The 27,586-nt window shown below is 37.0% G+C and overlaps 1 protein-coding gene across 1 annotated transcript in view; it reads right to left on the reverse strand.

Annotated features, from left to right (window-relative positions):
* NRK (Nik related kinase) overlaps positions 1-18,903 on the reverse strand; it is a 135,500-nt gene extending 116,597 nt beyond the window's left edge. The window contains exons 1-2 of the mRNA XM_039879068.1: positions 18,393-18,903; positions 14,835-14,944 (exon numbers count right to left, since the gene is read on the reverse strand). Of these exons, the coding sequence (XP_039735002.1) occupies positions 14,835-14,944; positions 18,393-18,903 (621 nt within the window). The remainder of the gene's footprint in view (positions 1-14,834; positions 14,945-18,392) is intronic.
* Between the last annotated feature and the right edge of the window lie 8,683 nt (positions 18,904-27,586).

Consider the following 27,586-nt stretch of genomic DNA (forward strand, 5'->3'; position numbering starts at 1 on the left):
GGAAGAGGAGTGTGGTAGGGGGAGAGGGAGGAAACAGACTAACTCTCCTTGGAATGTGGGCAAAGTGTGCAACCAAAGCAATTCATCCTACTGGTCCTGTGAAGTCTGCTAGTCTCTCAGCAAAATCCAGACACCCTAAATCACCTAGTTTTATTCTCCCAAATTTACTCTGGCATGACCAAGTCTTGCTATATAGAAAGCTTAGTGGGAACTAGTCTTTCTACCTTGACAAGTTTAACTACCATATAACAGAAGTAATTGAAGTGATAGTAAATTAATCTTTCTAGGAAAGTTTAAGGGAATTGGGGTTATTAAGCTGAGAGAAGGGAAGATTCATTGGTAACCTGGCGGACCATCTTCTAATATACAGAAGGTCATGAATGCTGCTGTAACTATAAGAAACTGATAAAAAGGAAATAAGCTTAATTAAAGCAGGAAAGATTTGAACTAAGCATCAACAAGAATTCTTTGACAATTAGAATGGTTACACACGGGGATTAGTTACTTTCTTTTCACAGAGACTTTTAAAAACTCTGTGTGTGTGTGTATGTATAACTATCTAATCTGAAAGTTTGAAATTCAACCAGTCTAAATATAGTGGGTATTGGAACACAACTCTCTATTCCATGATAGTAGTAGTATTCAATAACACTTCTTTCCTAACTTTTGCAACTTCAGCTTCCTTAGAATCATCCCTAGTGTTTCATAGTGACTTTCCTTCTTGCCTTTGCCTTTCAAGAAATACAATCAATGTGATACAAAAGCCTAGGCTAAAGTTTCACAAAAATAACATATCATAACATCCCAGAGCTTAACTATTATTCCTTCCCATTTATACAATATTAGTTTTGTTTTTCCCAGGCCTATCCTGCAGGACAAATGAAAGATAACTTCTCCTGTTATTTTCTAACCCTATACTGACTAAGGTTCTAATCTCAAACCAGCCATTCACCATTTGGAATATTTAAGGACAAGTAAAGTACGAACTTCCTAGGTACTAGGCAGGGCCTCTCTGACACAAATGTATTGCTGACTGGAAACACATTTAATCAACTTTCTGAGATGCATTAAGAGCACAATAAACACAAGCTTGGTTTTAAAATCTGTCACTAATTGTATCCATCATAAATGTTGACTTAGGAAAGTTAAAGCCACAAACACACCCATTTTAAAACCAACTTTTTCTCTGTATAGTTTGTACATGAAATGATCTATGTCATAATTCCAAAATATTATGTCACTCATTGCTATTCTTTGAAACAAATCTCTGGATAATCTGAGCCAAAAGAAAATTATTTGGAAGAATCTCATTCAGAGACTAAGAAATGTATTTCTCCTTCATTTTGGAGATGAGTGACAACATCCTTTTTATTCTTATATTTTGTAATGTCTTATGTTTATATTTCATTTGTATAGGATACAAATACCTCGTTCTTTTTTTTTTCTTTTTCCCTTTGTAATTTTAGTGGCTAACCAGTGAGAAGTTCTTGCATTTAATAGAAAGCAGTCAGTGATGAAATTTATATATTACCTTATTCAAAATTAAATCTTGGGTAATCCATTTCATAGTTAAGTTTAAGCTATAGTAGAGAATAATTCACTTTAACAAAGACCCAAGTATAATTATGTTCAACGTTAGAAACTACTCATTTTTGCTTCCTTGGTGACAAAATTCTTTCGATAATTATTTTACAGCAAGTAAGTACAGTGTGCATCTTATCACTCACTGACTCATTTTGTGTGAAGCTCAAATATCTAAATCAAATCCATGGCAGGCATTATTAAAAAAAAACTTTGATAATTAAATGAAAATAAATTAAATAAACCATTACATTTATGTTTATAGTAAAATGATTGTTGACAAGAGTGTCAAGACAATTATTGACAAGGAATGTCTTTTTCACAAATGGTGTTGGGAAAACCTGCATAAGAGTGAAGTTGTATCCTTCCCTTATATCATATACAAAAATTAACCCCAAATGGGCCAGCTACCTAAATGTAAAAGTTAAACCTGTAAAACCCTGAGAATGAAATAAGAATAAATCTTTGTGACATTTGATTAGGTGAAGGTTTCTTACAGCAACTAAAGAAAATATAGATAAATTGGCCTTCATCAAAATGAAATGAAAACCCACAGAATGAGATAAAATATTTATAAATTATATTGGAACATGTCAGCAAAGGATTTGAATAGACATGTACCCAGGGAAGGTACACAGTTGGTCAATAAGCATATAAGAATATACTCAACATCATTAGTCATTAGGGAAATCAAAATCAAAACCATAATAAGATATCATTCCATATCCACAAGGATGGCTATAATATAAATATTTTAATGGAAAAGAGTGTTGGTAAGGATGGAAAGAAATCAGACTTTCAAACATTGTTAATGAATTGATAAAATGGTGCAGCTGTTTTGGAAAACAGTCCTGCAGTTTCTCAAAAAGTCACATGTACTTACCATATTACCCAGCAGTTTAATCCCAAGGTATATACCCAATTGGATTGAAGAGAGGCCCATGTAAAAACCTGTACATGAATAGTCACATCAACATTATTTATAATAGCCAAAAATCTTGAAACAGTCCGAATGTCCATCAGAACTGAGGAATGGATAAACAAAATATGTTATATCCATACAATGGAATATTATTCAGCCATAAGAATGATTCATACTACAATATGATGAACCTTAAAAATGATATGCAAACTGAAGTAGCTAATCAAAGAAGGTCACATATCGTATGATTCCATAAATGTGATATTTCCAAAATATGAAAATATTCTGAGACAGTATATTAGTGGTTCCCGGTGGCTCAGGAAAGGAGGCATAAGGAATAATTGCTGGTGAGTACAGGGTATCTTTTGTGGATAATGAAAATATTCTGGAATCAGATAGCGATCATGGTTGCACCAATTTGTGAATATACTAAAAACCACTGAATTATATACTTTTAAAAGGGTGAATGTTACATGAATTTTATCTCAATAAAGCTGTTACTTAAAAATGAAAATAAGTTAAATGATGACTGTGGTAATGTTAAGTATGAATTTCCTCTAATCTTAGCAGAATAATTTAGTAGAAGAAACAGCTTAATAATATTTACTAATATATTAAAGGAACACATTAATATTTGGACAGTGAAGCAAGCTTTGGTATGATATAAAGAATATGTTGGTCTTTGAATTTCAGCTGTTTACCATTACCTAACTATGTGAACAATTATTAGGCAAGTTAATTGACCTCCCTGAGTCTCTGCTTCCTTATCTATCTGTAAAATAGGAATGACGATACTTTTCTCATAGGAATGTTTTGGAGATAAAAAGAAATAACCTATGTGAAAGGAATAGCATAGTGCCTGACACCCCGTAAGGACTGAAAAAATATAAAACACAACAAGAACTGATTCATTCAATGCAAGGTGCTGGACTTGAGCTTCAAAAACAAATTAAGTCAAAGACTTCACCTTCTAGAAGTTCAGGGTCAAATAGGTGATTAAAAATTACCCTCAACTAATTTTATTATTCTTTCCAATCTCTCTGTGTGGCAAGGGGTCCCCAACTACTCATTTGCCTCCCTCAGAAGTTTACTGCACCCTCCCATTCACCACTGACACTCATATGATTATGGAAACATCAAATAAGGTAGTGCAAAGAATTCTGCTTATGCATGTCCTCACTGAGTGAACACTGTAAAACAGCTATCTCTCATTGGGGATATCTGTAATATATTTTTCAAAAATATTTTACAACGGAAGACGCTTCTATGCACTCTGTTGAGGAATACATTAGAATATTTCTGAAATATATTCACATTTCTCGGTTGCTGCTGTTCTCTAGACTGAAGCCACATTTTATCTTAAGCACTCACTTGCTGGCTTATGAGTCACTAAAATTGTGCTGATACTGGCCATATACAGTTATTTGACAAAACATCGACATAAAAGTATTCTAACTTATCACTGGAGAATCTTATCTGGTAGGTTCCATTTATAGATACTCTTCATAGGTTGAAGTCAACCAAGTTTAACCAGAGAACATGGTTTGCTTTAGCTCCTATTATTTCTTTCTCAAAATCATCATCTTATCAAGTTTCGTATTTTATGTGAGTCTAATTGTGCTTAAAAATGGAAATCCAGGTCTCCCAAACATAATCAGGTTCTATTATAGCACATATCAATATTGCTCAATGAATTTCTCTTTCATATTCTATATTGATCGATCAATGGTAAAGATTTTTCTCATTTCTTCAATTGAAGGAGATCTACTTGAGCAAGTAATTAAAGGAAGGCAAGATGCTGAAGTATTTATAAATAATACCTACTTATCTTAAAAGCAATCTTTACTCTTCTGAGTATAATTCTCTTACACTGAGAATAACCATTCATTAATCCACGTTCTTTCTTCCCCCACCAGCTCAAAAAAAAAAAAACAATTGCTAGAAATTAAAGAAAGTGAAAACAATCTTAAAACTATAAAACTGATAATAATCATTTTTCACTCTGACCAAAATGTCTTGGGTCAACTAGATTCTTATTTCAGTAACCTGATATATCACTTCATCACAGATGGCTCCATCTTAACCCATACATTGCTATAGGCTAACAGATGTTTCTTGAATTTCACATGACATTATCCATTCCACCTGTTTTTGTGACAGATGATTTACTTTCCGACACTTAAAAAAATCTCCCTAACTGCTCCTCTCACCCTCCCCTCAAAGCAGGCCACCTCAACAGAGAATTGCCTGAGCTTAATGAGATTCTAGTTCAACCACTTAAGTTTATAAAAAATGGCAGACACAACCTCCAGAAAGGGAAAGTAACCTTACTGGTGTCACTTGGAGGAGGGGTGTAGCCAGTAGTGTAGCTGAACCTGAAATTATGCCTCTGGGGCCTTAGCTTCAGTGCTTTTCTATAACTACATAATTTTATCTATATAGTATTTTGAATATCTATCCATTCGTCCATCCACATATCTTTCAAACCCCTCCCTTTCTAATAGCAAAAAGAAGAAAAAAATGGAGGTAGTGCACATTTTGAGGGTTTATTGAGTATAATTTGTATTAGTAAAATTTACCTGTTTAAGTGTATGTTTCTATGAGTTTTGACAAATACATGCAGTCATGTAACCACCATCACAATCAATATACAGAATAGTCTCATTATCTACCCAACTCTCCTAGAGTGGCATTTTATTCTTACTATTTTGACAGTGTTTATAATGGACTTAGCAGTTAACACAAAATTCTGGTCAACTAAATGTTTAGCTTAACTATGAGGTAACAAAAAAATACTTTTTTGTCCCACTTTTTCTGAAATCTTTCTAAAATGCCAGAGTTCATTCGTTGCTTTATTGAGTAAAGAGAAATGAAGGAGATATAGGTCAATTTACTTGATCAGGTAGTGTCCTTCAGGTGACAAGCCTGGAAGGAATTCAACCAAACGAAAGAAGGAAAGAAGGAAGGAAGGAAGGAAGGAAGGAAGGAAGGAAGGAAGGAAGGAAGGAAGGAAGGAAGGAAGAAGGAAGGAAGGGAGGGAAAGTGGGAAGATATATGGAAGGAAGGAGCAACAAAAGAGTAAGGGAAATGGCAAAGGAAATTTTGCTTATTCATATATTTTGCAAGGAGTCAGTCTTCAAGGCTGATATAGACAGATTTGTGAACCGCTGTTGAATGTGTGCCCACCTGCCAGCAAATGCCTGGAAATAACTTTTATGTTATTTTACTATTTTCCTCATTGTCCAAGTTATTTATGTAACAAAAACCCCAGTAAGGTAAGTCTCTCTTTGGTTTGCCTTAACTAATCAAGATATGATTGCAAAAAAATAGTTTTTCTTTCTTTTAAAATATATAGTTCTCTACAAGTTGATATAAATGCCATCATAATTTAGGGGATGGTTTTTCTTTTTCTTTTTGGCCTCAGATGCCAGGAAATCCAGATCTTTATTATTCAACTGAAGTCATTATCTTAGATTATTTGGATGATTATCTTTATTCTTTTCCTAATTAGTTTCTGATCTCTCACTTTTATCTTACCAGTGCATATTAACATTATAAATTACTTCAAATCTCTGGTTTAATTTATAAATTATTTATATCTTGCTTGCTTGGTAACTGGCTAAAAAAAAGCAATGTGGAACTTGGACCTGCACTAACCTTTTTCTGCTTAACTGATAGCCCATATTTTAACAGGAGTGTGATTCTAATCAAAGATTATAGAGCAATACTGTTATTAACAGTAAATAGCAGCAATAAAAAATGATTGCTCAAAAAAAGGTAATGAATAAATCTCAATTTATTCAATATGTTGGTTATTTTCTCACCATTAACCCAAGACAAAGAGCCATTAGACCCAAATAATTAATAACAATAATAAAAATAAATAATTTTTAAATGGGTTCCTATGTACCAGGTTCTGTTCTAAGAGTTGTTACATATATAGATAGACTCACTTAATCCTCACTACTGCCCTATGGGGTGAGCAGCAGTATTATACTCACTGTGCAGATGAGAAAATTGAGAGATCACATGTCCAAAACCACATAGATATCTAAGTGGCAAGGCCAAGATACATATTTAGAAAATCCAAATCTTTTTTTAAATGATTATACAATACTGCCTTTCATTATTTGTGGAGTCAAATAATTATCTTATCTGAACCCAACAACCAACCCACTTACTGACCAAACCTATTTGATTTAGCAGCTATGTGATGCAGCCTCATATACATGAATAGTTAAGTTTAGATACTGCTGTATCTAAAAAAAATCAGGCCCTTTTATTTCTATTAGTGATCCTGAGGTCCCTATTTCTATTCTTGAATAGTCAGTGGTCCTGTGGTACTGATATCCTTAGCCAGATGTGTGTGTGTGTGTGTGTGTGTGTGTGTATGTATATATAATGTTTATTATATATATATACAATGTTTATTATATATATACACAATGTTTATTATATATATATATAATAGATATATATAGATAGACTCACTTAATCCTCACTACTGCCCTATTTATTATATATATTATATATATATAATAAACATTGATGTCATTCTCTTCTACTGTTGCATCCATGAAGATTCTTAATAAACATCACAGTGGCGATATCAAAGTGATGCAAGAACATTCAAATGTTGTCAAATATCCAATGTTTAGCATCATATGTACATGAGCACTAACCCTGTAATATAATAAGGTTTTTCATGGCATTCCAGGAGCATTAATGTTACTTCATTACAGACTGTTTACATACCATTGAAGATCAAGTGTCAAAAGTGAAGGATAAACACAGTCCCAGAACTGGGGATTCCTTTAAGCGCAAGAATTCTATTGAGAGTTTTTAGATATTCAGGTACTTACTTATCAGAGTTTTCTCATACATTTCTTGCTTTTCAAATTTGTTGTAAACAATTGTTAATGTACTTAAATAACATATTTAGATATATTTCCAAAAGGTATCAATCTAAAGCTTTGACAAACTGTCCAAAAAGATTTCCTTTAAAGAAGGACTAACCACAGGAAATAGAGCAGTAGAAGCAACAAAAATGTTACTACACTAAATTTTCCTTTTGAGTGTGGTTGATAAACATAAAATTTGAAAAACGTGTTTAAAAATTAGGTAAAAATTATTTTCATGGATCAAACGGCTCACAGAGAATCTATTAACTTGTTGATTGACTAACAGCTACAGCAACTATTTATCTAATCATCCTTAGTTTATTTATTAAATTTGTTGTTCTCTTAATTTTAGGTCTACTAGAATGATGTTAAAAAGAGAAGCATAAGTTGATGTTTAGCTATATATATTTATCTCCCCCCCCATCAAAAAAAATACAGTATCTACAATGGTTTGGTGGATTTCTTGTTATCTTTTTTTTTACTGCCAATAATTTTTCTTACTGCCAATAATTTTTCTTCATTATTTTGTTTTATAAGTTAGAAAAAGATAATCATTCTAGAATAGTTACCTGAGGAGATGATTAATTTTATCTCCCCGCCATAATAAAAAAAAATACAGTATCTACAATGGTTTGGTGGATTTCTTGTTATCTTTTTTTTTTTGTCAGACTCAGAGCAAATTTTTTTAAAAAATTACTGCCTCAAAAAAAGTGAAGCATGAATATCTATAGCTTCTTACTGCCAATAATTTTTCTTCATTATTTTGTTTTATAAGTTAGAAAAAGATAATCATTCTAGAATAGTTACCTGAGGAGATGATTAATTTTGTATGCTGCAAATGCACATTGTCTCTCAGCTAAAGGAGGTGAGAGGGCATAAGGAAAAAGCTTCCAGAAGCTCCTCCATGCCCAATCTTCTCAATCAGAATAACTTCAATATGTCTCTTCCTTCTTCTCTCCCACGATCCCCCACTAGCTATCTTTACAGTACTTATTACAACATGCACTGAATTTTTTCCTAGTTAAATTATGAAGATATATTTTCCCTCCTCCTCCCAATTCGTGTTTAATTCTTCCCTCAAAATTCTGTACTCCCATTTTCCCATTTGATATTTTCCTGCCATTGAATCAAAACCTTTTTATCCTCATTATTAAATCACATTTCAGAGATGCCAAACTCAGACTCTTCTCTTCCCCTTTGTTCATCAGCTTATGTATTGTCATATGCACAATTCATGATGGAATGTCAGAAAGGCAAACAGTATATTCTCTCCAGGTCACTAGAGGAACTCAGTGTTTATGCCTCTTAATTAAGATTATATTCTCAGAAGATGGTCAGAAACACTGTGTGGTGAGAGAGGTCTCCAGATCACACCCCTTGAAATAACAATGAGTCGAACATCTAAAACTCAACAAAAAAAAACACCCAAACTGCACTCCAGCACATATGAGCATGGGATCTGCAAATGAGACTTAACACAGGTCTAACCATGGGAGACGGGCGGTAGACTGGGAGAAACAAAGAAGCTGCATATCGCAGCCAGAGCTCCCTGCAAGAGGAGTGGGAGGGGAGAAGGTGCAGCAGATTCTCTGAACAGCCCTGCTTTGGAGAGTTGTGAGCTCCACGTACAGACGGTGCTCAGGGATCACAGAAGAAAGCAGAAAAGTGGGGATGGCAGGGAAGCAACAGCTGATAATTACCAACTGTGATTGAAAAATGCAAAGCTGAGTTGCATTCCCCAACCCACAACAGGGGGACCTCCACCATGCTCTCCCAAAACCAGCGAACACTGCAGAACAGGGGAATCTGAGCAGATACTTTACCAAAACTGTACTTACTGACAGGACTGGGATGGAAGAAGCCGAAGCATGATAGAATATCTATAAGAGAAGAAAGAGCATGATAAAGGAAGCTTTATATAGCTGGGGATCAAAGGATCAGACACCACCAACTGACAAAAAAAAAAAAAAAAAGCCTTCTTTGCAACAGGCTAAAGAGAGACCTTTATATGATAATCTTATATCTGGGGGAAAAAAAAAAGCAGAATACATTTCTATAAATTCCCAGGCAGAGAAATAGTCCATTAAATACCATGAACAACTAAAATGCCAAGGCACTAAAGAAAGAAAAATAAAAAACTCCAGAAAATAAGCTTACATTTAAGGTGATTACTGGTGACAGAAAAAAATGAAAACCACATGATATCACTTATATGTGGGATATCAACCTAAAAGCAATAAATGAACAAGACAAACAAACAGAGACTCATGGACATGGACTATAGGCTAGTGGTTACCAGAGATAAGGGATGGGGGGAGGGGGAAGTAGACGGGGTAAAAGGGGGTCAAATATGTGGTGACAGAAAGAAATCTAACTATGGGAGGTGAATAGAATGTAAATATATATATGCCTTACTGTTAAAGTGTACACCTGAAACTTATTGGATTTCTTCAACCAATGTCACCATAAAAATCAATTAATTAATTTATTTTTATAAAAAGAAAATAAGCTTACATATTTAGAAATTTGCGACATAAATGACAGAGAATTCAGGATGGTACTGAAAAAACTGAATAAGATACAAAACGATTCATGTCAACACTTTCAGGATTGAAAAAACAACTAGATGAGCAGAATGAGTTCTTTAGCAAGGAGATTGAAACTCTCAAAAAGAACCAAATAGAACTTCTGGAAATGAAGAACACATTGAAAGATAAGAAAAATGAAATAGCAAACTTAGAAATAGAGTTGACCAAATGGTGCAAAGAATCAGTGATATTGAAGACAGAAATCTGGAAATAAATCAAAAGGAAGAAGTAGGAAACCAAAGAATGAAAAACGATGAAAGAAAAATACAAGAAAGAGTTGATACTATCAGGAAAGAAAACATGAGAATAATGGGCATTTTCGAAGGGGAGTAAAAATAGCAAGGATTAGAAAACATTTTCAGACAAATAGTTGACGAGAATTTCCCAAATCTAAGGAACAAGTTGGAACTTGGAATTCAAGAAGTCAATAGAATACCCAATTATCTCAACCCAAAATGGCCTTCTCCAAGACACATTGTACAAAAATTATCAAAAAACAAAGGCAAAGGAAGAATTCTCGGGGCAGCCAGGGAAAAGAACATGTTAATCTATAAAGGAAAACCTATTATTATCATCAGACTTCTCAGTACAAATCTTATAAGCCAGAAAATAGTGGAATCAAATATTCAAACTATTAAATGAAAGGAACTATCAGCCAAGAATAATGTATCCAGCAAAGCTCTCCTTTAGATATGAAGGAGAAATTAAGACCTCTCCAAACATACAAAAAATGAGAGAATTCTCCACTATGAGGCCTGCATTACAGGAAAAACTGAAAGGGGTCAGCTCGCTTAAAACAAAATGACAAAAAAAAAAAAAAAAAAAAACAGCATAATTAGTAGTAAGGATTCAGCGCATGCAAAAGCAGAGGAGTGCAACCGTTATCATAGGAACAGGCACTACTATGTTTCAAACAATAAGCGCAGCAGAATCACATATAGCAAGATAGTAAATGAACGCCTCAGCACAATATGGTTAGGAGAAACAGAGGCAACAAATAACTGAAAAGTGGAGGCGGATCCTCAAAGACGCAAATCAAAAGGGGAACGTAGAGATATTGTTATCAGGGTGGCAGATGAAAGTGGGATTGACCTGTGTGGATGATATATATATATAGAGCATATATATACATATTACATATATATATATGTCATCACACACAAATAACAATAATAATGTTATCATTGGTTGATATCATAGACACATTACGTGTGTGTGTATATGCATATATGTATTATATAATATATTAAGGCTGAAATAACTGAATTCCTCTTCTGTGTATATATATATATATAACATATACTAACCATATTCATTCTCTGATCGTATACAATAATATCACACACACATATGGGTTGGTCATCTACTATATATATAGTTGCATATATACAGTCATCCATATCATATATATATATAGAGAGAGAGAGAGGTGGCAATACTTCTAACCAATGGCTATTAGAGTCTAATATACTCAGATGTACCGTGCAAAAAACCTGGTAAGGATAAATACACACACACACAATAATACACACACACACAATACACACACACACACACACACACACACAAACTACAGGCCAATATCTCTCATGAACACAGATGCAAAAATCCTAAATAAGATACTAGCGAAACAAATACAGCAACATATTAAAAAGAATATATACCATGATCAAGTGGGCTTCATCTCAGGACACGAGGATGGTTCAACATATGCAAATTGATTAATGTGATACTCCTCATAAACAAATTAAAAAATAAGAATCATATTATCATATTAATAAATGCAGAGAAAGCCTTTGACAAATAAGCATCTGTTTATGATCAAAACACTTAACAAAATCGGTATAGAAGGAAAGTACTTTAACATAATAAAAGCCATATGACAAAACCTCAGCCAACATTATACTTAATGGTGAAAAACTAAAAACCTTCCCTCTGAGATCAGGAACAAGGCAAGGCTGACCACTATTACCATTGTTATTCAATATAACATTGGAGGTCATAGCGAGTGCAATCAGGCAAGAGAAATATATAAATGGGATCCAAATAGGAAATGAAGAAATCAAACCATCACTATTTTTGGATGACATGATTTCCTATATAGAAAACCCTAAACACTCCAAGACAACACTACTAGAATCTAATATAGTAAAGTTTCTGGATACGCAAAATCAATGTTCAAAATTTCATAGTGTTCCTATACTCTAATAATGAAGTGTCAGGAAAAGAAGTGAAAAATTAATTTATTTTGCAATTACAACCAAAAGAATAAAACACCTAGGGATAAATCTAACTAAATATGTGAAAGACCTCTATAATGAAAATTATAAGACCTTATTAAAAGAAATCGAGAGACTTTGGAGAAACATGGCAGAGTTAGAGATATCCTCAGATCTCCCCTTGAAACAACAATAAGGTAAATATCTAAAACTGAACAAAAAATACCCAAAATGCACACCAGGACGTCTGAGTGTGGTATCTGCACATAAGAGCTACCACAGATCAGAACCCCAGGTGCTGGGCAATGGCCTGGGAGAAGTGAAGAAGCTGCCCCTTGAAGCCGCTAGAGCTCCCTTATAGGAAGAGGGGAAGTGGAGAAAATGCGGGAGTTCCCTGAACAGCCCTGTCTGGGAGAGTTGAGAGTTCCACGCGGCTGGGGGGCAGGGCCTGGTCATCAAGACAGAAAGTAGAGAAGTGGGAAGGCATAGAAATAGCAGTAAATTTTTACCAACTGTGTTTCCAAATCCGAAGCTCAGTCACAGCCCCCATCACCCAACAGAGGGCCTCTCCCCATATTCTCCGAGACGGAACACTGCGGAACACCAGTGGAATTTGAGCAAATAATACCGAAACTGTCGCTAACACTGAAAGGGACTGAGACTGAGGGTAGCAAGCATGATTAAAAATCTACAAGAAAAAAAGGCATTACTAAGGTTTTATATAAAGCAGGGATCCCAGCAGCTTAGACGTCACCTACTGGAAACCAAAAGAAAAGCATTTTCTTTGTAATAAATCTTTATATAATAAATCTTCTTTCTGGAAAAAAAGCAGAATAGACTTCCATTAATGCCCAGGCAGGGAAATAGTCCATTAAACACCATGAACAACCAAGGTGACAAGGCATCTCAGAAAGAAAGAGAAAAATCTCCAGAAAATATGCTCACAGACATAGAAATATGCAACTAAATGACAGAGAATTCAGAATAGTACTTCAAAAAAAAAAAAAAAAAACAGATCTGACTGAATTCTGAAACAAGTCATATCAACAATTTCAGGAATTGAAAAAACAATTAGATGAGCAGAATGAGCTCTTTAGCAAGGAGATTAAAACCCTCAAAAAGAACCAAATAGAACTTCTGGAGATAAAACAAACAAACAAACAAACAAACAAACAAAAAACAACAACAAAAAACCCACAATGCAAGAGTTGAAAAATAAAGTAGCAAGCTTGGGAAATAGAGTCTACCAAACTCCTATCTGAAAAGACATTTGCACACCGATGTTCATAGCTTTTTTCATGGTGGCCAAGAAATGGAAACAACAGAAGTGTCCTACAATAGATTATTGGCTAAGGAAGCTGTGGTACATATATACAATGGAATATTACTCAGCCATAAGAAGAGATAAAATACTGCCACTTGCGACAGTATAGATGAACCTCGAGATAATCACGCTAAGCAAAATAAGCCAGATAGGAAAAGTTGAAAATCAGATGATATCACTTATATGTGGGATATAAACATATAAGCAACAAATGAACACAACAAACAAACAGAGACTCATGGACATGTCTATAGACTAGTAGTTACCAGAGGATAGGGGGCAGGGTAAGAAGTAGATGTGGTAAAAGGAGTCAACTATATGGTGACAGAAAGAAATATAACTATGGGAGTTGTACACACAATGTATATATATATATATATATATATATATATATATATATATATGCCTGACTGTTAAAGTGTACAGCTGAAACTTATTGGATTTCGTTAACCATTGTCACCATAAAATAAATAAATAAATAAATTTTCACTTCTAAAAAATAAAAACAAAATAAAATAAATCTCACTTTGTAGGTTTGGTAATCAAGGTCGTAAGTGAGTTATGAAAAGTTATACTGAATTATTAGGTGGGCTTTTAAGAAGATCCTAGGATAATAAACTTTCTGCTCCTTAGTTCAAGTAAAGCCTCTGAAGGAATAAAGATTTTAATGTCTGTTTGTTTATTTAGTTCAAGATTAAGTTTGAATAGTAGCATTTTACTTTTTCACATTTTTATTCTGCTCAGAATAGAATGCTGGAGAAGGAATTTGAAATATAAGATAGCCTGCTTTTTCCATTTTTTTCTTGGAGATTCGATATATTTGGCCCAAACATTAGAGCGAGATGCAGATATGTATGGACTCATTTCATCTTTATTTCACAGAAATAGAGCAGATACCAGCCCCCAAACCTGAAATCCTGCTGGTTTAAGTAGTCAGTTACCGATGTGTTAAATGGTGCTTCAGATTTAGGAGTTCCCGTTGCCAGTACTAAACACACAACTGAAATCAGCTCCACACAAATTATTCGTGCTGTGTGTAAGTTAACCTCAATCTCACAAAACTAAAATATCCATGGAAAAATAATTTTTGATACTAGGAAGGTGTCTACGTGTGTATAGGTATGTGTGGGGAAACATTCTGCGGGTGGATAGGGAGGTCGAAAGAACGGGCGAATCCATTGCTAGATTCTGTTCTTCATTTTGTCATTTCTGTTCTTCATTTCATCATTTCTGTTCTGAATGCCTTTGACTGTCAGGGAACATAAGGTGTTTCACAAAGGCACTTCAAGGCCAACATACATTAAGATTAGGTAATACCGCCATTGATTCCCCAGAATTTCTTCGCTGAGCCTCAGTGGCTGGGACTATGTGAAGAGGTTCGCTAAGAGAGTGAATCTTCGTCTTCAGGACTGTTCAAGCATGAAAAGTTTACATGGCTCCTAGAAAAATGTTTGCGAGGAAACCGAGCCCCTCTTATTCAGACCCCTCATTTCTATGAGATCTTAGATTTATAGATGTCACTTAGATTTCAAGAGAACTTGAAAATCCGAGAAAAACTTGAAAAAGACTTTAAGGTCATTATTTCGTCCCTATGTTCTGAAAAGGAGCAAAAGAACAGGAAGAGGACCCACTGCTCAGAGTAAATTGGAAAAGAAGTGCCAGTCATAGCTGTTTGCTTCTCCAAGGGTAGAGCTTATCTTTTTTATTCATTTTATTAAGATATAATTCACATACTATAAAATTCACCAGATTAAAGTGTACAATTCAGTAGGTTTTAGTACATTCACAAGTACAACCATCACCACTGTCTCATTCCAGAGCATTTCATCCCCCCAGGAAAGAAACCCTGTAGCTATTAGCAATCCTGTTGTCTTGCTTGCATGTAGGTCTGACTCAAGTATACATTACTCATTCATTCATTCATTCATTCATTCATTCATTCATTCATTCATTCGATGAACACATATTGAGCATTTACCAAGCTCCAGGCATCAGATAATTTAACCCAACCTTTTGCAGCAGAGGTACATACCGAGCACACAAAATATTGAATATTACCTTAGGGAGCAAACTCTCTTTTAGGGTTACAGTAAAGTTTGTAGGTATGAGACTGTAGCAGCCAGGGGCTGGTCATTTATCAATGGCTGGTGAGGGCTGTGAGGGAGGAATCATGATTGACAGAAAGTATACAGAGGGCTCATATGTTCTGGAGGAAGGTTTGCTCTGCTGCTTAGGTTCCTTTGAAACGTCCACAGGTTCACTGCTTTTAGGAGTCATTACCTCTCCAAAGGAGGTGTCGGCCAGCAACCAAACCATGCACATTTCCAGACACCTAGGCTGCTTGCCTCTCCTCCACATTTCTTGCTCAGTCTATGTCCAGCTGCAAAATTTCTTTCCATCTTTGACAATTGCCACTTTCTTTCACTTAGGTTTTTTTTTGCATGTCTTTTCCCAGTTATTTCCTCCTATAAATCTCCTTTACTTTTATCGTCTTTCTTTCACTTTTCTTCCTTTTTACTAGTCCTCCCCTCACATCCAAGGTACCCGGCAGGCTTGGGTGAAAGTGTTTCCACGGAGGCGCTTTTTCAGGTAAGAAAGAAATGATATCTCTTCTCCATACACACTCACATTTAGACAAAGTGTGAACTCGGTGGTCTCTCATTTCCTGCAATGCCATTATTTATAATTATATCAATATAAAATAATGCTTATTAAGCTCTTACTGTGAACCAGACACAGTACTAAACTCTTTACAGGCTTTACCTTATTTAATCCTCGCAACAATCCAATAGGGTAGGTGCTGTTATGATCTCTAGTTTATAGATCGGAAACTCAGCCTTGGGGTGGTTATATCATTTGTTTAATATCATAAGCTAGTAAATGGTACTAAGTCACTCAAAGCCAGGTCTGTTCGAATGCAGAGCCTAAACTATGACTTTATAAGGTCTTATTTTCTGGGTTTCTATCTTTCCTCCAACCAACCTTCCACTTAAGCCAGCTCCCTCTCTCTTCCTGAAGTGAACTTGCAGTAGAGTTGGCCTCTTTCCAGCATTAGCAAGCAGGAGGATCCTTGGCATGAGTTCAGCTCTGAGCTCCATGGAGCATTGTAACTGCTGGTACTAGGGCAATAAAATTTTAACGGTCTCCAGAAAAGACGGCTATAAATTCTTCTGAGTCCCACTTTGGGTGTAAAGGTTCACGCCTCTCTACCCCCTCCTCCTCTTTTTCCTCCACCCCTACCCCTAGCAACTCCCCCGGGTTTCATGAAAGGGGCCATGCATTAAAACAAGGCCCAGAAATCCCAGCAGCCTCCAGCTGCAGACAGGGTGGTGTTTTGTCTAAGGAACGTTCTTTAAAAAACAAAAACAAAAACAAAAAAAACTTTTGGAATCAACTTTGTTCAGGATCACAGACACTTAGCTTATGCTTTGGGGAACAATATAGAGAAAAAAGAAGTGGCAGAGGAAAATGGCCAAGGTGGACAACAGAGGAGAAACAAAGAATAACCCTGCGCATGTAAGGATGCCCAGAAGAAAACTTTGTGAAAACGACACCCAAGGGGTTCTGGGATTTTTCCTCTCTTGATTATTTTAATATTGTTACCTGGACCCTGACATGCTAGCTGTGGTCTTTCTGAAAAAAATCACCTAGCTATTTGGAACTAATCTGGGAAATAAATATCAGCAGAGGCCTGAGAGGGAATTAAAGCTCATTTGTTCCTTCAGAAAGCAGGAGAACAGATCTCAAGGGCACTTGGGAGGCTGAGGAGTGAAGAGTAACAACAATGGAGCCACTTTTTTAGAGTCTTCTTTCTGCCCCAGTCTAATCGATGCTCACATTTAGAGAAAGTGTCACAGTGACTAAGAAAGTGGCCACTGGGACAGATATCGTGGTGTGACCTAAGTCCCAGCCATCACACGGACAAAGTTGCTTTGACTCTTTTCCCCCAAGGATAGGAGGGGGGCTGAGGGCTGAGGTCAGACCCAGAATGTGCATGCATGTCAAGGATGGGTGAAAGCCAGGGGCCCTGGGGCTTGATAAACACAACAAAAGGGTTTTGTGTGTCTTGTGTGATAAAATCCAAAATGTAGTTTTCTAAATCCTGCTTCTCTCTTAGTTTCTATACCCCTGTGCATTTCACAGGAAATTAAATCTGTGTTTGTCAGATTCCTTTACCCTTACTTCATTGAGGGGAGATTAGGTTGGAATTGGGTTATATACCAGAAACTGCTAGGATTTGTTTCTGTAATGAACTTATAATGTTTTTCTGATCAAGACTGAAGTACATCGGCAGGGCTAGCAGCAGGTAGGCCTATCTTTCACCAGCCAGAGGACAAGGACATGATTATTGCTGAATTGCGTGTTGCATATGTGCGTTCACATGCATGCACGTGTATGTATGTGCATGTAAAGGAGCAGAATCAGGAGTGGATAACTTGCATTACTACTGTTTCCTGAACCTCAAATCTCAAATTTGAGCCAAACATTTAAAGCAATCTTGGGAGTTGCCTTGTTCTCCTTTTCTCAGATGTCATTTTGGGTTTGCCCAATTTGCCCAAAGAAAATTTTCTATTTTCTTCTGTCTTTTCTTTAAAGGCTCCTTGAGGGGAAGAATTACGTCTTATGCATTTCTGTCTCTCAAAGTCTAGCATAGAGTGCCTGGCATCCAGTAGGTACTCAATTATTGTTTGTGGAAGAGAAGTAGCAATCTTTAAGGAGCATTTTAGCCACCCCTGTGAGCTCCTCCTTGTGCCTCCTCTTCCTTCTTTAGCCTCTTTTAGATCTGAATATGTTCTCTCCAAAGCCCACAGACTTCTTTCCTTTTTTTTTTTTTTTGGATACCTTTAAAAAAATTACCTTTATACCAATGACTTCCAAATTCCTTTGTTCTCATCCCTCCAGACAGCCGTCCTCCATCTCCATCATCTGGCTCTTGGGGAACCGTTTTTGGAGAAGGCAACTGCGAGGTAGAAGACACTTTTTCAGAGCAGTGTGGCTGCTCTTCTGTAACATTTTTCCTAGCAGGGCTTCCCTCTGTGCATAAGTCTAGAGCAGGAGCCTCAGGCTTCCTTGCTGCTGTCATCTGGTGATGGAGCGGGGCAGTGCCGTCTGCTGAAGTCCTGGTGTGGAATGGGGTCAGAGGTACCCTGGGCCTTGGAATCTGGGGATGGGCTAGGGCATGGAAGAGAGAAGGCATCTGAGGTGTAAAGTCTGAGATACTGTGGTGGCAGTGGTGGTGGGGGGACCATGCAAACAATGCTGTTGTACAAGGATGGTGAGAGTCCCATCCTTTGGTTGGACACTTGGGGCTACAGTTCCTCCAAGTTACCTTTCCTCTCAATCCCAAACTCACAATAGTGTAAGACATCTATATGGAGAGCTGAGTCCAATCTCTTTCTCTACCACAAACTGCTTGACTTTAAGCATCTTATTGCTTGCCAAGCCTCCAGCCTCCGGCCTTTAACCTAATCCGATGGCTCTCCAACTTGAACACTACGTATGATTCAGAATCACCTGGAGGGCTTGTTAAAACACACGGTGCTGGTGCTAAGTCCCACTCCAGAGTTTCAGGTCAGTAGTTCTGGGGTGAGGCCCAAGATTTTGTATTTCTAACAAGTACTCAGGTGATGAAGCTTGATGCTGTTGGGGAGACCAAATCAGACCAACAAGCCCACTCTTCAGAAACTACTCATCCATCGTTTCTCTCAAAGTGCGTGGTGCCATTGATTGAGCTTGCTTTCAGATGCTTTATCTCATTTAATCCTCACAGCAGTCCTATGAGTTGGCTCCCATTAATATTCCCATTTTAAAATGGAAGAAACTGAGGCACGCAGAGGTTATATATCTTGCCCAATATAAGTGGCAAGGCTGAGTTTCAAAGCTGGGCAGTGTTGACTCTGAAGCTTGTGTATTTAATCACCCTGCCATAGTGCCTTAATAGTCTAAGAATTTTTTTCCACATGGATGACTTCTACCTTAGAAACATGGGGCTTTGCAAACAAGGTGCCCTTTCATTCTGAAACCCCTGCCCCAATTTTTCTTTGCTGCTGGTGAAGTACAGCAGGAGAAAACACACATTTAATCTCTATTAAGACCTTCAGACTTTTTTGGAGAGGAAGTGTAGTCTGACTTGAGAAAGAAAGTATGAAATTTTTAAAGAAAGGCAGTTTTATTGCCTCCAATAACATATGGCAATACAAATGAGTGACTAACAGAGCATTTCCAAGAATTCCTCTTAGCCTTTTAAAATAAATAAATATAGCTCATTTGCATACACACAACTGTATTAAAGATCAGGGCTGATTATTTGAGTTCTGGTTAAAAATACATTAGAATTTTGCAGTCGATATTTTAGAAGGTCAATATAGGTTAAGAACTCATGTTTTGGAACATGCAGCCTTTAAGATCATCCCATCAAATGGACTGCTTTCCTTTTGCTTCTGGATTTGGATTTTGGTTTCTCAGGAGAGCTCTCTGGCAAAACCCACAAACATGTAACTGTTATGTCAAGGCAAAATGTGATGCATACTGGGCAGGCTAGGATTGGATTTTAAATAAAAACAGCTCAAATATCTTGGTGCTTTGCCTCAGCAGAGGTTCCCACACTTACTGGAAGTTTTGTGGAAGTTATAGATTTTCCAGAGATTCTACTACATAGCGTGTCAGGAAAGAGTCTGGGAATTTGCAACATATATAATCTCAAATTTTACTTTGTGTGTTTTTTTCCATAGTAATTTTTTTTCTGCCTATGCAGTTCAAATGCACCACACTTAGAGAAACACTGCCAGTTTATGGGGAGGGAATGCGGAGGTCTCAGACACAACATCAGGGGTTCCAATCTACTCGCCTATTAGATTCACTTGCAGCTTTATCAAAAAACACCAATTCCCCAAGCTCTACACAAAACAAATTATGGCAGAATTTTTAGGAGTGGACCTGGACATCAGCATAAACAAACAAACAAAACAAAACAAAACAAAACAAACACTCCCTGGGTAATTATAACAAGGGGGCCAATGTTGAAAACCACTAAGATAGTCTGGTTTGGAGCAATACAATTAGGGGTATATTTAGCTGAGGTTAAAAAGCGGAATAGTGGAGGACAGGATATGCTGCATGTTTGGGTGGATGAGTATGCGTCTTTTCCAGGTTAGAATAAACTGCAATAAGGAGACCTTAACGTAGGAAACAGGTGCTAGGCTGACTCAGTCCTTCCTAGGCCGTGATTCATTCTATCCCCATCCCGTTGTGCAGGGCCACTGCCCAGGGCCATCTCCATGTGGCCAGCTTCAGGTGCCTTGGGCAAGGCCGGGCCTTGCACAGGGCTTTGTGCTCCCTTCTCTTGGCCCTCTGTCCTGGGCTGCTCTCTCTCTGGCTACTCAAGTCTGGCAGCCATACAAACCCCTGCAGCCCGGTGGTTTCCAAATGATATCCCTTCAGCTTCAGCCCAGAGGCTCTGGCTTTTCTGTTTGTTTTCTTTTTTTCTTTCTTATTTAAGAAGCTCAAGAGAACTTAAAAGCAGACCCTTGAAAGCTAAGCATTTCTAATCACATAAAGGTGTCTCTGCAGGGCCTGAGCTGAAGAGGGTTTGTTTGGGGGCTTTCATCCTTCTGTGTATCCCCTTCCTTCTTCAAACAATCTTTCTGGGCTCTTATCCACCCAGCTTCTTTGCCGGATGCCCACCCCATCATCTCCATGTTTGAGGCCCAGAGGGAAAAAAAGTGGAAGGGGTGGTGGCCGAGGGCCTGAGGGGGAAGGGAGGAAGCCGTCAGCCCCCATTCTGGGCCCAGGGAGACTCTGTGAGAAACCCCCTCTCCATCTGCAGCCCAGCCCGGTGGGAGTCAATTAATTCTGAATAACCTAAACCGACAGAGGTATTTGCATTCACAACCTGACTGATGACCGTATAAAATTGATTTATGAATTAAAGTGCTTCCCCTCCCTTTATCCTGATTCAGGCTGTAATTGATTATATGTGCTGCAGCGAAATTAAATAAAAGAAAATTAAAAAGAAAAGAAAAAGGAAAGTGAAAAAAAGAGAGGCCCTTGCTTGGAGGTCTAGCGTTCTCAGGGCTCCTCGGGATTAGCCGTTCTATTCATCACTTATCATTTTTTATTTAAAAAGTTACTTCTCCCTTTGTCTTCACCCCTACCCCCTCAATATCTGCTATTGCCAGTATTCTCCTCTCCTGCCTCCTCTCACTCACTGATCCTCTGGGGTGTAATGAAACAGTTATCTTCATGTTCTCTGGACAGGGCCAGAGAGAAGCAAAGACGGATATCTCCTAGGTAGCACTGTGCCCTCAAAAATTTTAGAAGTAAGCAAAGGTGTCTTCAATCTCTGCCTCTTCTGCGTTAGTCTCATTCTGTCCCTTTTCTGACTGCTCCCTACTCCACAGGCATACCATCAAAATTTCCTTGCAGGAAATTCTCTCAAATATGTTCTCAGTAAGGAATACATTAATAATAAACTTTATTTTTATTATTTATTTATTTATTTATTTAATTTTTTAGGCGAGGCAACCCTTAGTTGACCTCACAGATTGCAAGGACTTGTCAGCTTACGATCCCTTATTTATTTATTTATTTATTTATTTTATTTTTTACACCTACAGCACCTTGGTCTTCCTAGGTGGTCTCCCATCCAAGAATGAAAAACTTTTTAATGGCCCATTCCTCTCAGCAGAAATTCACAAAAGAATAAAGTCTTTAGATAAAGGAATAAATCTCTCTCTAATTGTAAAATTTCAAGCTCTTACCTAGGGGACAACTGTTTTCTTAGTGGCAGGAGGGTCTCAAATAAGGGAGTAGGGGAACTGAATTCAAATCATCTAGATAGCATGAGAACAGGTTTTGGAAATAGTTAGACCAACACTGAAAATTACTAGTTATGTACCCTTGCGCAAGTCACTTAACCTTTCATGCTTTCATTGACTCCTATTTCAGAGATAAGTGCCTAAACTGAGGTAATGGATGTAAATCCCCTTGAAGTGTGGCTCAGTAAACATGGCAGATACTGCGCAAACATTAGAGCCTACTTCCTTGCTTATGCTGCTTATGAAACAAGGCAGCGCTGACTCGAGTTTTCTGACAGTAGAATAATCAATGGCTTTCTCCCAACTTAAACCCAGTGTTGCTATTTGAACCACGAATGAAGGACTGGTTTTCGTTGCCAAGCCCAATCTTGAGAGCAGACTATCTTTTATATTTCTATATTCTTGAAGATCCTGGCACATAAAATACACGATTAAACCATAGCACTCAATTCGCCCTCACTGCTTCTTCAACTTTTCTCTTCCCTGTTCCACCTCAGGACTTCCAAGATTCATTGATTCCCAGTTCCTGTTACTTCTTTCCTTCCTCAATTGCTGTCTCAAAAAGCCTACTTCCTACTTTCTGTTTTACTGTCTTTGACAGGTGCAGTGTCAACACCTCTCCTCTAAAGTGTTAATGTGCAATTTATGGGTAATCTCATATTAAGTGATGTTGGCCACAGTTCACAGAAAGTTAAACAAAGTTTGGAGAAGTTGTTTGGGCCTGGCCAAAAGATTACTTTGTTGACACCTGGCATGATGCTCGTATTCCTCAATGAGGAGCTCTTCTAGGAACGAATCTCTCAACGAGAGTACAGAGTGAACTCTCAAAGAATCACCACAAGAAAACTGAAAACTAGACCCTCTTCAGGGAATGTTCAAAAGGTGAGTTATATGATGAGAGGGTTTCCAATAGTAGTTTAGTCAGCTCTAAGTGAGGAGCTAACTTAGAGAGGAAGCTTTTAAGGGGTTTGCAACCTTCTTTCTCACCATCTCAGGAGAGCCAAACTGCCACCACCTTGAGGTGGGATCAGGTGTCTTGATATTTCACACATTTCCTCTGCTCCTGGCTGATCCTAGCAATCCCTTTTTTGAAATGCAATAAGGAGGAAAAATGCTTAAGCTGTTTTCAGCCTTTTACTACTTGGGAAAAATGGGGTAACTAGAATAGCTGAGAGTAGGTTGAGAGAAGATTCCAGTTGGGCGAGTACAGAAGCAGCATGGGGTGGGTAGGAAGGAAGTGGCCAAGAGTGGAGCCTGAGGTGACAGACCACCTGTGCAACTTTGCTAGCAGAAGCCCCACACATACGTAATCATAACAAAAAAAAGTATTTTAAGTGTATGTAGAAGACAATTAACATAGAGAGATAGACAATTAACATAGAGAAGGAACCACTGGAAGAAATCTAAAGTGGATAGTTCTAATTCATAAGAACATCTTTTTTAAAAGAAGTGAAACAAGAAACTTGCCTATTTCCTTGAGGATGAAGCATGGTTTAAAAACACAGGTGGAAAGGTGTTAAGGCAGAGGTGAAAGTCTAGTATCTAGCTTGCTGGGGATTGGCTTTATAAGATGAAGGTGTCCTGTCTGTGTCATGTGGCTGAAAATGGCATCTCCAAGTGACTTATAGGACAGAAGTCCAAATTTCCATAGGCCAGAGGATAGGGCCCCTCTGAATCATCTGAGACTGCTTCTCCGCTACAGTAGTGATATCTTAGAGCTCATCTTACCCTGGCTGGGATCAGCCATCATACAATTTAAACATAACCATGACCTTAACTTCTGCCATGTTAAGTTTGGAAGAGGTCCAAGAGCAGTTGTGAGGAATCAGTTATCAGAGCCTTGGAGCTAACCAGTCAACAAGCCAGATGGGGAAGTGTCGGGGTAGAGAATTCTAGGAGGCTTGTTTCTGCTGCTCAACTTCAAAATGAGAAAAACCTGCACACGGATGTTTATAGCGACTTTATTTGTGACTGCTAAAACTTGGAAGCAACCAAGATGTACTTCAGTAGGTGAATGGATAAACAAACTGTGGTACATCTGAACAATAGAATACTATTCAGTGAGAAAAAGAAATGAGCTACCAAGCCATGGAAAGACATGGAAGAACCATAAATGAATATTGCTAAATGAAAGAAGGCAATCTGAGGATACTACATACTGTACAGTTCCACCTATATGACATTTGGGAAAAGGCAAAACTATGGAGTCAGTAAAAATAACAGTAATTGCCAGGGGTTAGAGAGAGACAGGGAGAGAGAGAGAGAGAAAAGGATGAATAAGTGGAGCACAGAAGTTTTTTAGAACAGTGAATCTATTTTTCTTTTTGATACCGTAACTGGGGATGCTTTTCATTATACATTTGTCAAAACCCATAGGCTGTATAACACAAAGAGTGGACCCTAATATAAACTATGAATTTTAGTTAATAAATAGGTATAAACATAGGCTCATTGGTTGTAAGAAATGTACCACACCAATACAGTAGTTAATAATAGGAGAAACTATGGAGGAAAGATGTAAGGAAATGGGGAGGGAGAATGAGTATATGGACTGCCTCAGGACTGCCATGATTCATTCTCGGTACTTTCCAATAATTTTTTTCTGTAACTCTAAACTTCTCTAAAGATAAAGTCAATTAAAAAAGAGAGAGAGAGAAATGAGAGAGCTTTTTTTGGTCATTATTGACTTTTAGCTGCTTGTTAGAAAGATCCTACATAAATGCCAGTTTATTAATCTTAATGACAAACATAAATGATTTCTGGAGACATAAAACAGCTTGCTCATATACAGAAAAAGATATCGCCTGAAACAGTAATACTGCTGGGCCTGAGTGGCTGTCATTGTAACAATGCCATCTCAAGCTCACGACAGTCCACTTGGTATGACTCTGCTCTGACAAAGAGAATCTGATCCTCTTTCAACAGTGTCTTCCTCAGATCTTTCAAAGATAAAGAGAACAAAAAGTTAAAACTCAGACTTATGGCAAAGAGGGCAATCTGCAGAGAATGGAAGGAGAGTTGTTGAAACCACAAAAATGAGATTCTGGAATCACTTTTGTCATAAAGGTTCAATCAAATGTTCCTTGCAAGCCACTCAGCCACAGCAATGCTTTTCTTTGAACATCTTTACCTCTGGTGTTGCATGGGTTTGATTTCCATTCTTAGTGCAGATGTTTTCCTAGACTTTTCTCTACAGACATTACAAAGAATGTCTCTTCTTTTGTTTAGAGAAAACCCAATCATACTTCTCAACTGTAACTTCCAAAATCCTAGACAGTTTTCTTCATATACTCCCACTACCACAGAGGGGCCCAACCTAGACTCCAGCTCTCATCCCTGCTGCTATCTGGGCTCCTATCCTCACCTAAGATGATCTCTCTACAGGCCAGAATCTGGCCCAGTCCAGAACTACTTTTCTCCTACTCTTGCTGTGACACTTTGTCTACTTGGTCCAGTTTCCCAATCAGTTCGATGCTCTTGTACTCAGTAACCACAATGTGGGGAAATATGTCATTGATATATATATATATATATATATATATCACTATATATATATATATATATATATCACTCTCCCTAATTCAGCTCAATAAATTTGTCTGACCCACAAAATAAGGCTTTGTAGAAGCTGCATAGACAAAGAATAGCCTTTTTCCTTGGAACCTAGTTCTGAAGCTAAGATGTGTGTCAGTTAAATGAAAACAGAACAATTCTAAGCCAAGATAATAAACAAGGGTTTGGCGGTAAGGTACTGTCTACATATGTAAGTGCCAAGAGAATCGAAAGGAAGGAATAGATATCTGTGAGAAAGGCTTGTCAGTGAAAACTTTTGGGAATAACTAATGTGTAAGATCTAATAGAAACTTCTTTGGTCTAATGTATGCACTTTCCTTGGTTCAAGAAAGTGAATAAAAAAAAAGCATGGTTTGAATCTTCAGGAAACGATATGATAAAATAGTAAAACTACCCAGAAAAAAAATTCAAGGAAAAAGTAAAGAAAGTAACAGCAAAAAATTTCATCAACTACATATTTTTTTCAGCTGAGTTACTCAGTATATTTTTCCTACTTTATCCGATCATGAAGTTTAAACTCGGTGATTTCAGAACACCTCCTATATTATCCTTTCCTTCTCCCTTTATCTTTCCTTAACTTATGGTGGTGTTGGAAAAGAAATTAATAGGATAAAAATAAAGACAGGAGGAATCAAAGAAATGTTGCCAAACATAACTATTGGAGTCTCAAATGAGAAGCTGTAAATCATGTAGAGTTCAAGGCAGATTTGTAAAAGTTAGAGGAAAGAAAAAGGAAGAAGGACCATATTGACTATGATTTAAAAGATAAGTCACTTTCAACTTTTCAAATGAACAAACCATCAGAAAACCTGATGCCTGGCCGTAATCTCTAAATGCTGAGAAACAACCATGTGCTCAGAACTCTGTTTATGTCATTAATATTTTCTCTTTGGAAAGGAAGATATTAATACCTCATGGAGTATTGTGATTAGGTAATTGATGCATATAAAGCATTTAGAATAGGGGCTGGCACATAATACTACAGTATTGACTTTAATTACTCATGTACGACAAATACACACAGAGGTTAAATAAAAAGCAAACAAAAACCCAGTCACTCTTAACACTTGGTTGGCATGTTATTTTTAAGTAACCATATATTATATTCATTCTTTCTAAAATAAATGATATCTAGGATGGAAATGAGGCAACTTAAAAGAATGTTAGTCTGGGTTTAGTAACATACCCATGTTTTTGTTTAGATGAAGGCATAAACCTTAATAATTACATTCAAGTGATCTTTGATTACCTGGTATTAAAATATCTAAAATAGGCAAATGTTTAACCTATTTAAAAATACTATATTTTTGTGTAATATAAAACCATAGTAATATAAAACTAGAAATCAATTACAAAAGAACTCCAAAAAACCCTGAAAAACACACAAACACATGGAGGCTAAATAACAAACTATTAAACAACAAATGGGTTAACAATGAGATCAAAGAAGAAAACAAAAGATACCTTGAGACAAATGAAAATGAAAACACAATGACCCCAAATCTATGGGACACAGCAAAAGCAGTCCTAAGAGGGAAATTCATAGCAATAACATAGGCCTACCTAAAGAAACAAGAAAAATATCAAACAATCTAACCTTATACCTAAAGGAAGTAGGAAAAGAAAGAAAGAAAGAAAAAAAAAGCCCAAAGTGAGTAGAAG

This window comes from Pteropus medius, unplaced genomic scaffold (assembly GCF_902729225.1).
Source record: "Pteropus medius unplaced genomic scaffold, Ma_sr-lr_union100, whole genome shotgun sequence".
Classification (NCBI taxonomy): domain Eukaryota; kingdom Metazoa; phylum Chordata; class Mammalia; order Chiroptera; family Pteropodidae; genus Pteropus; species Pteropus medius.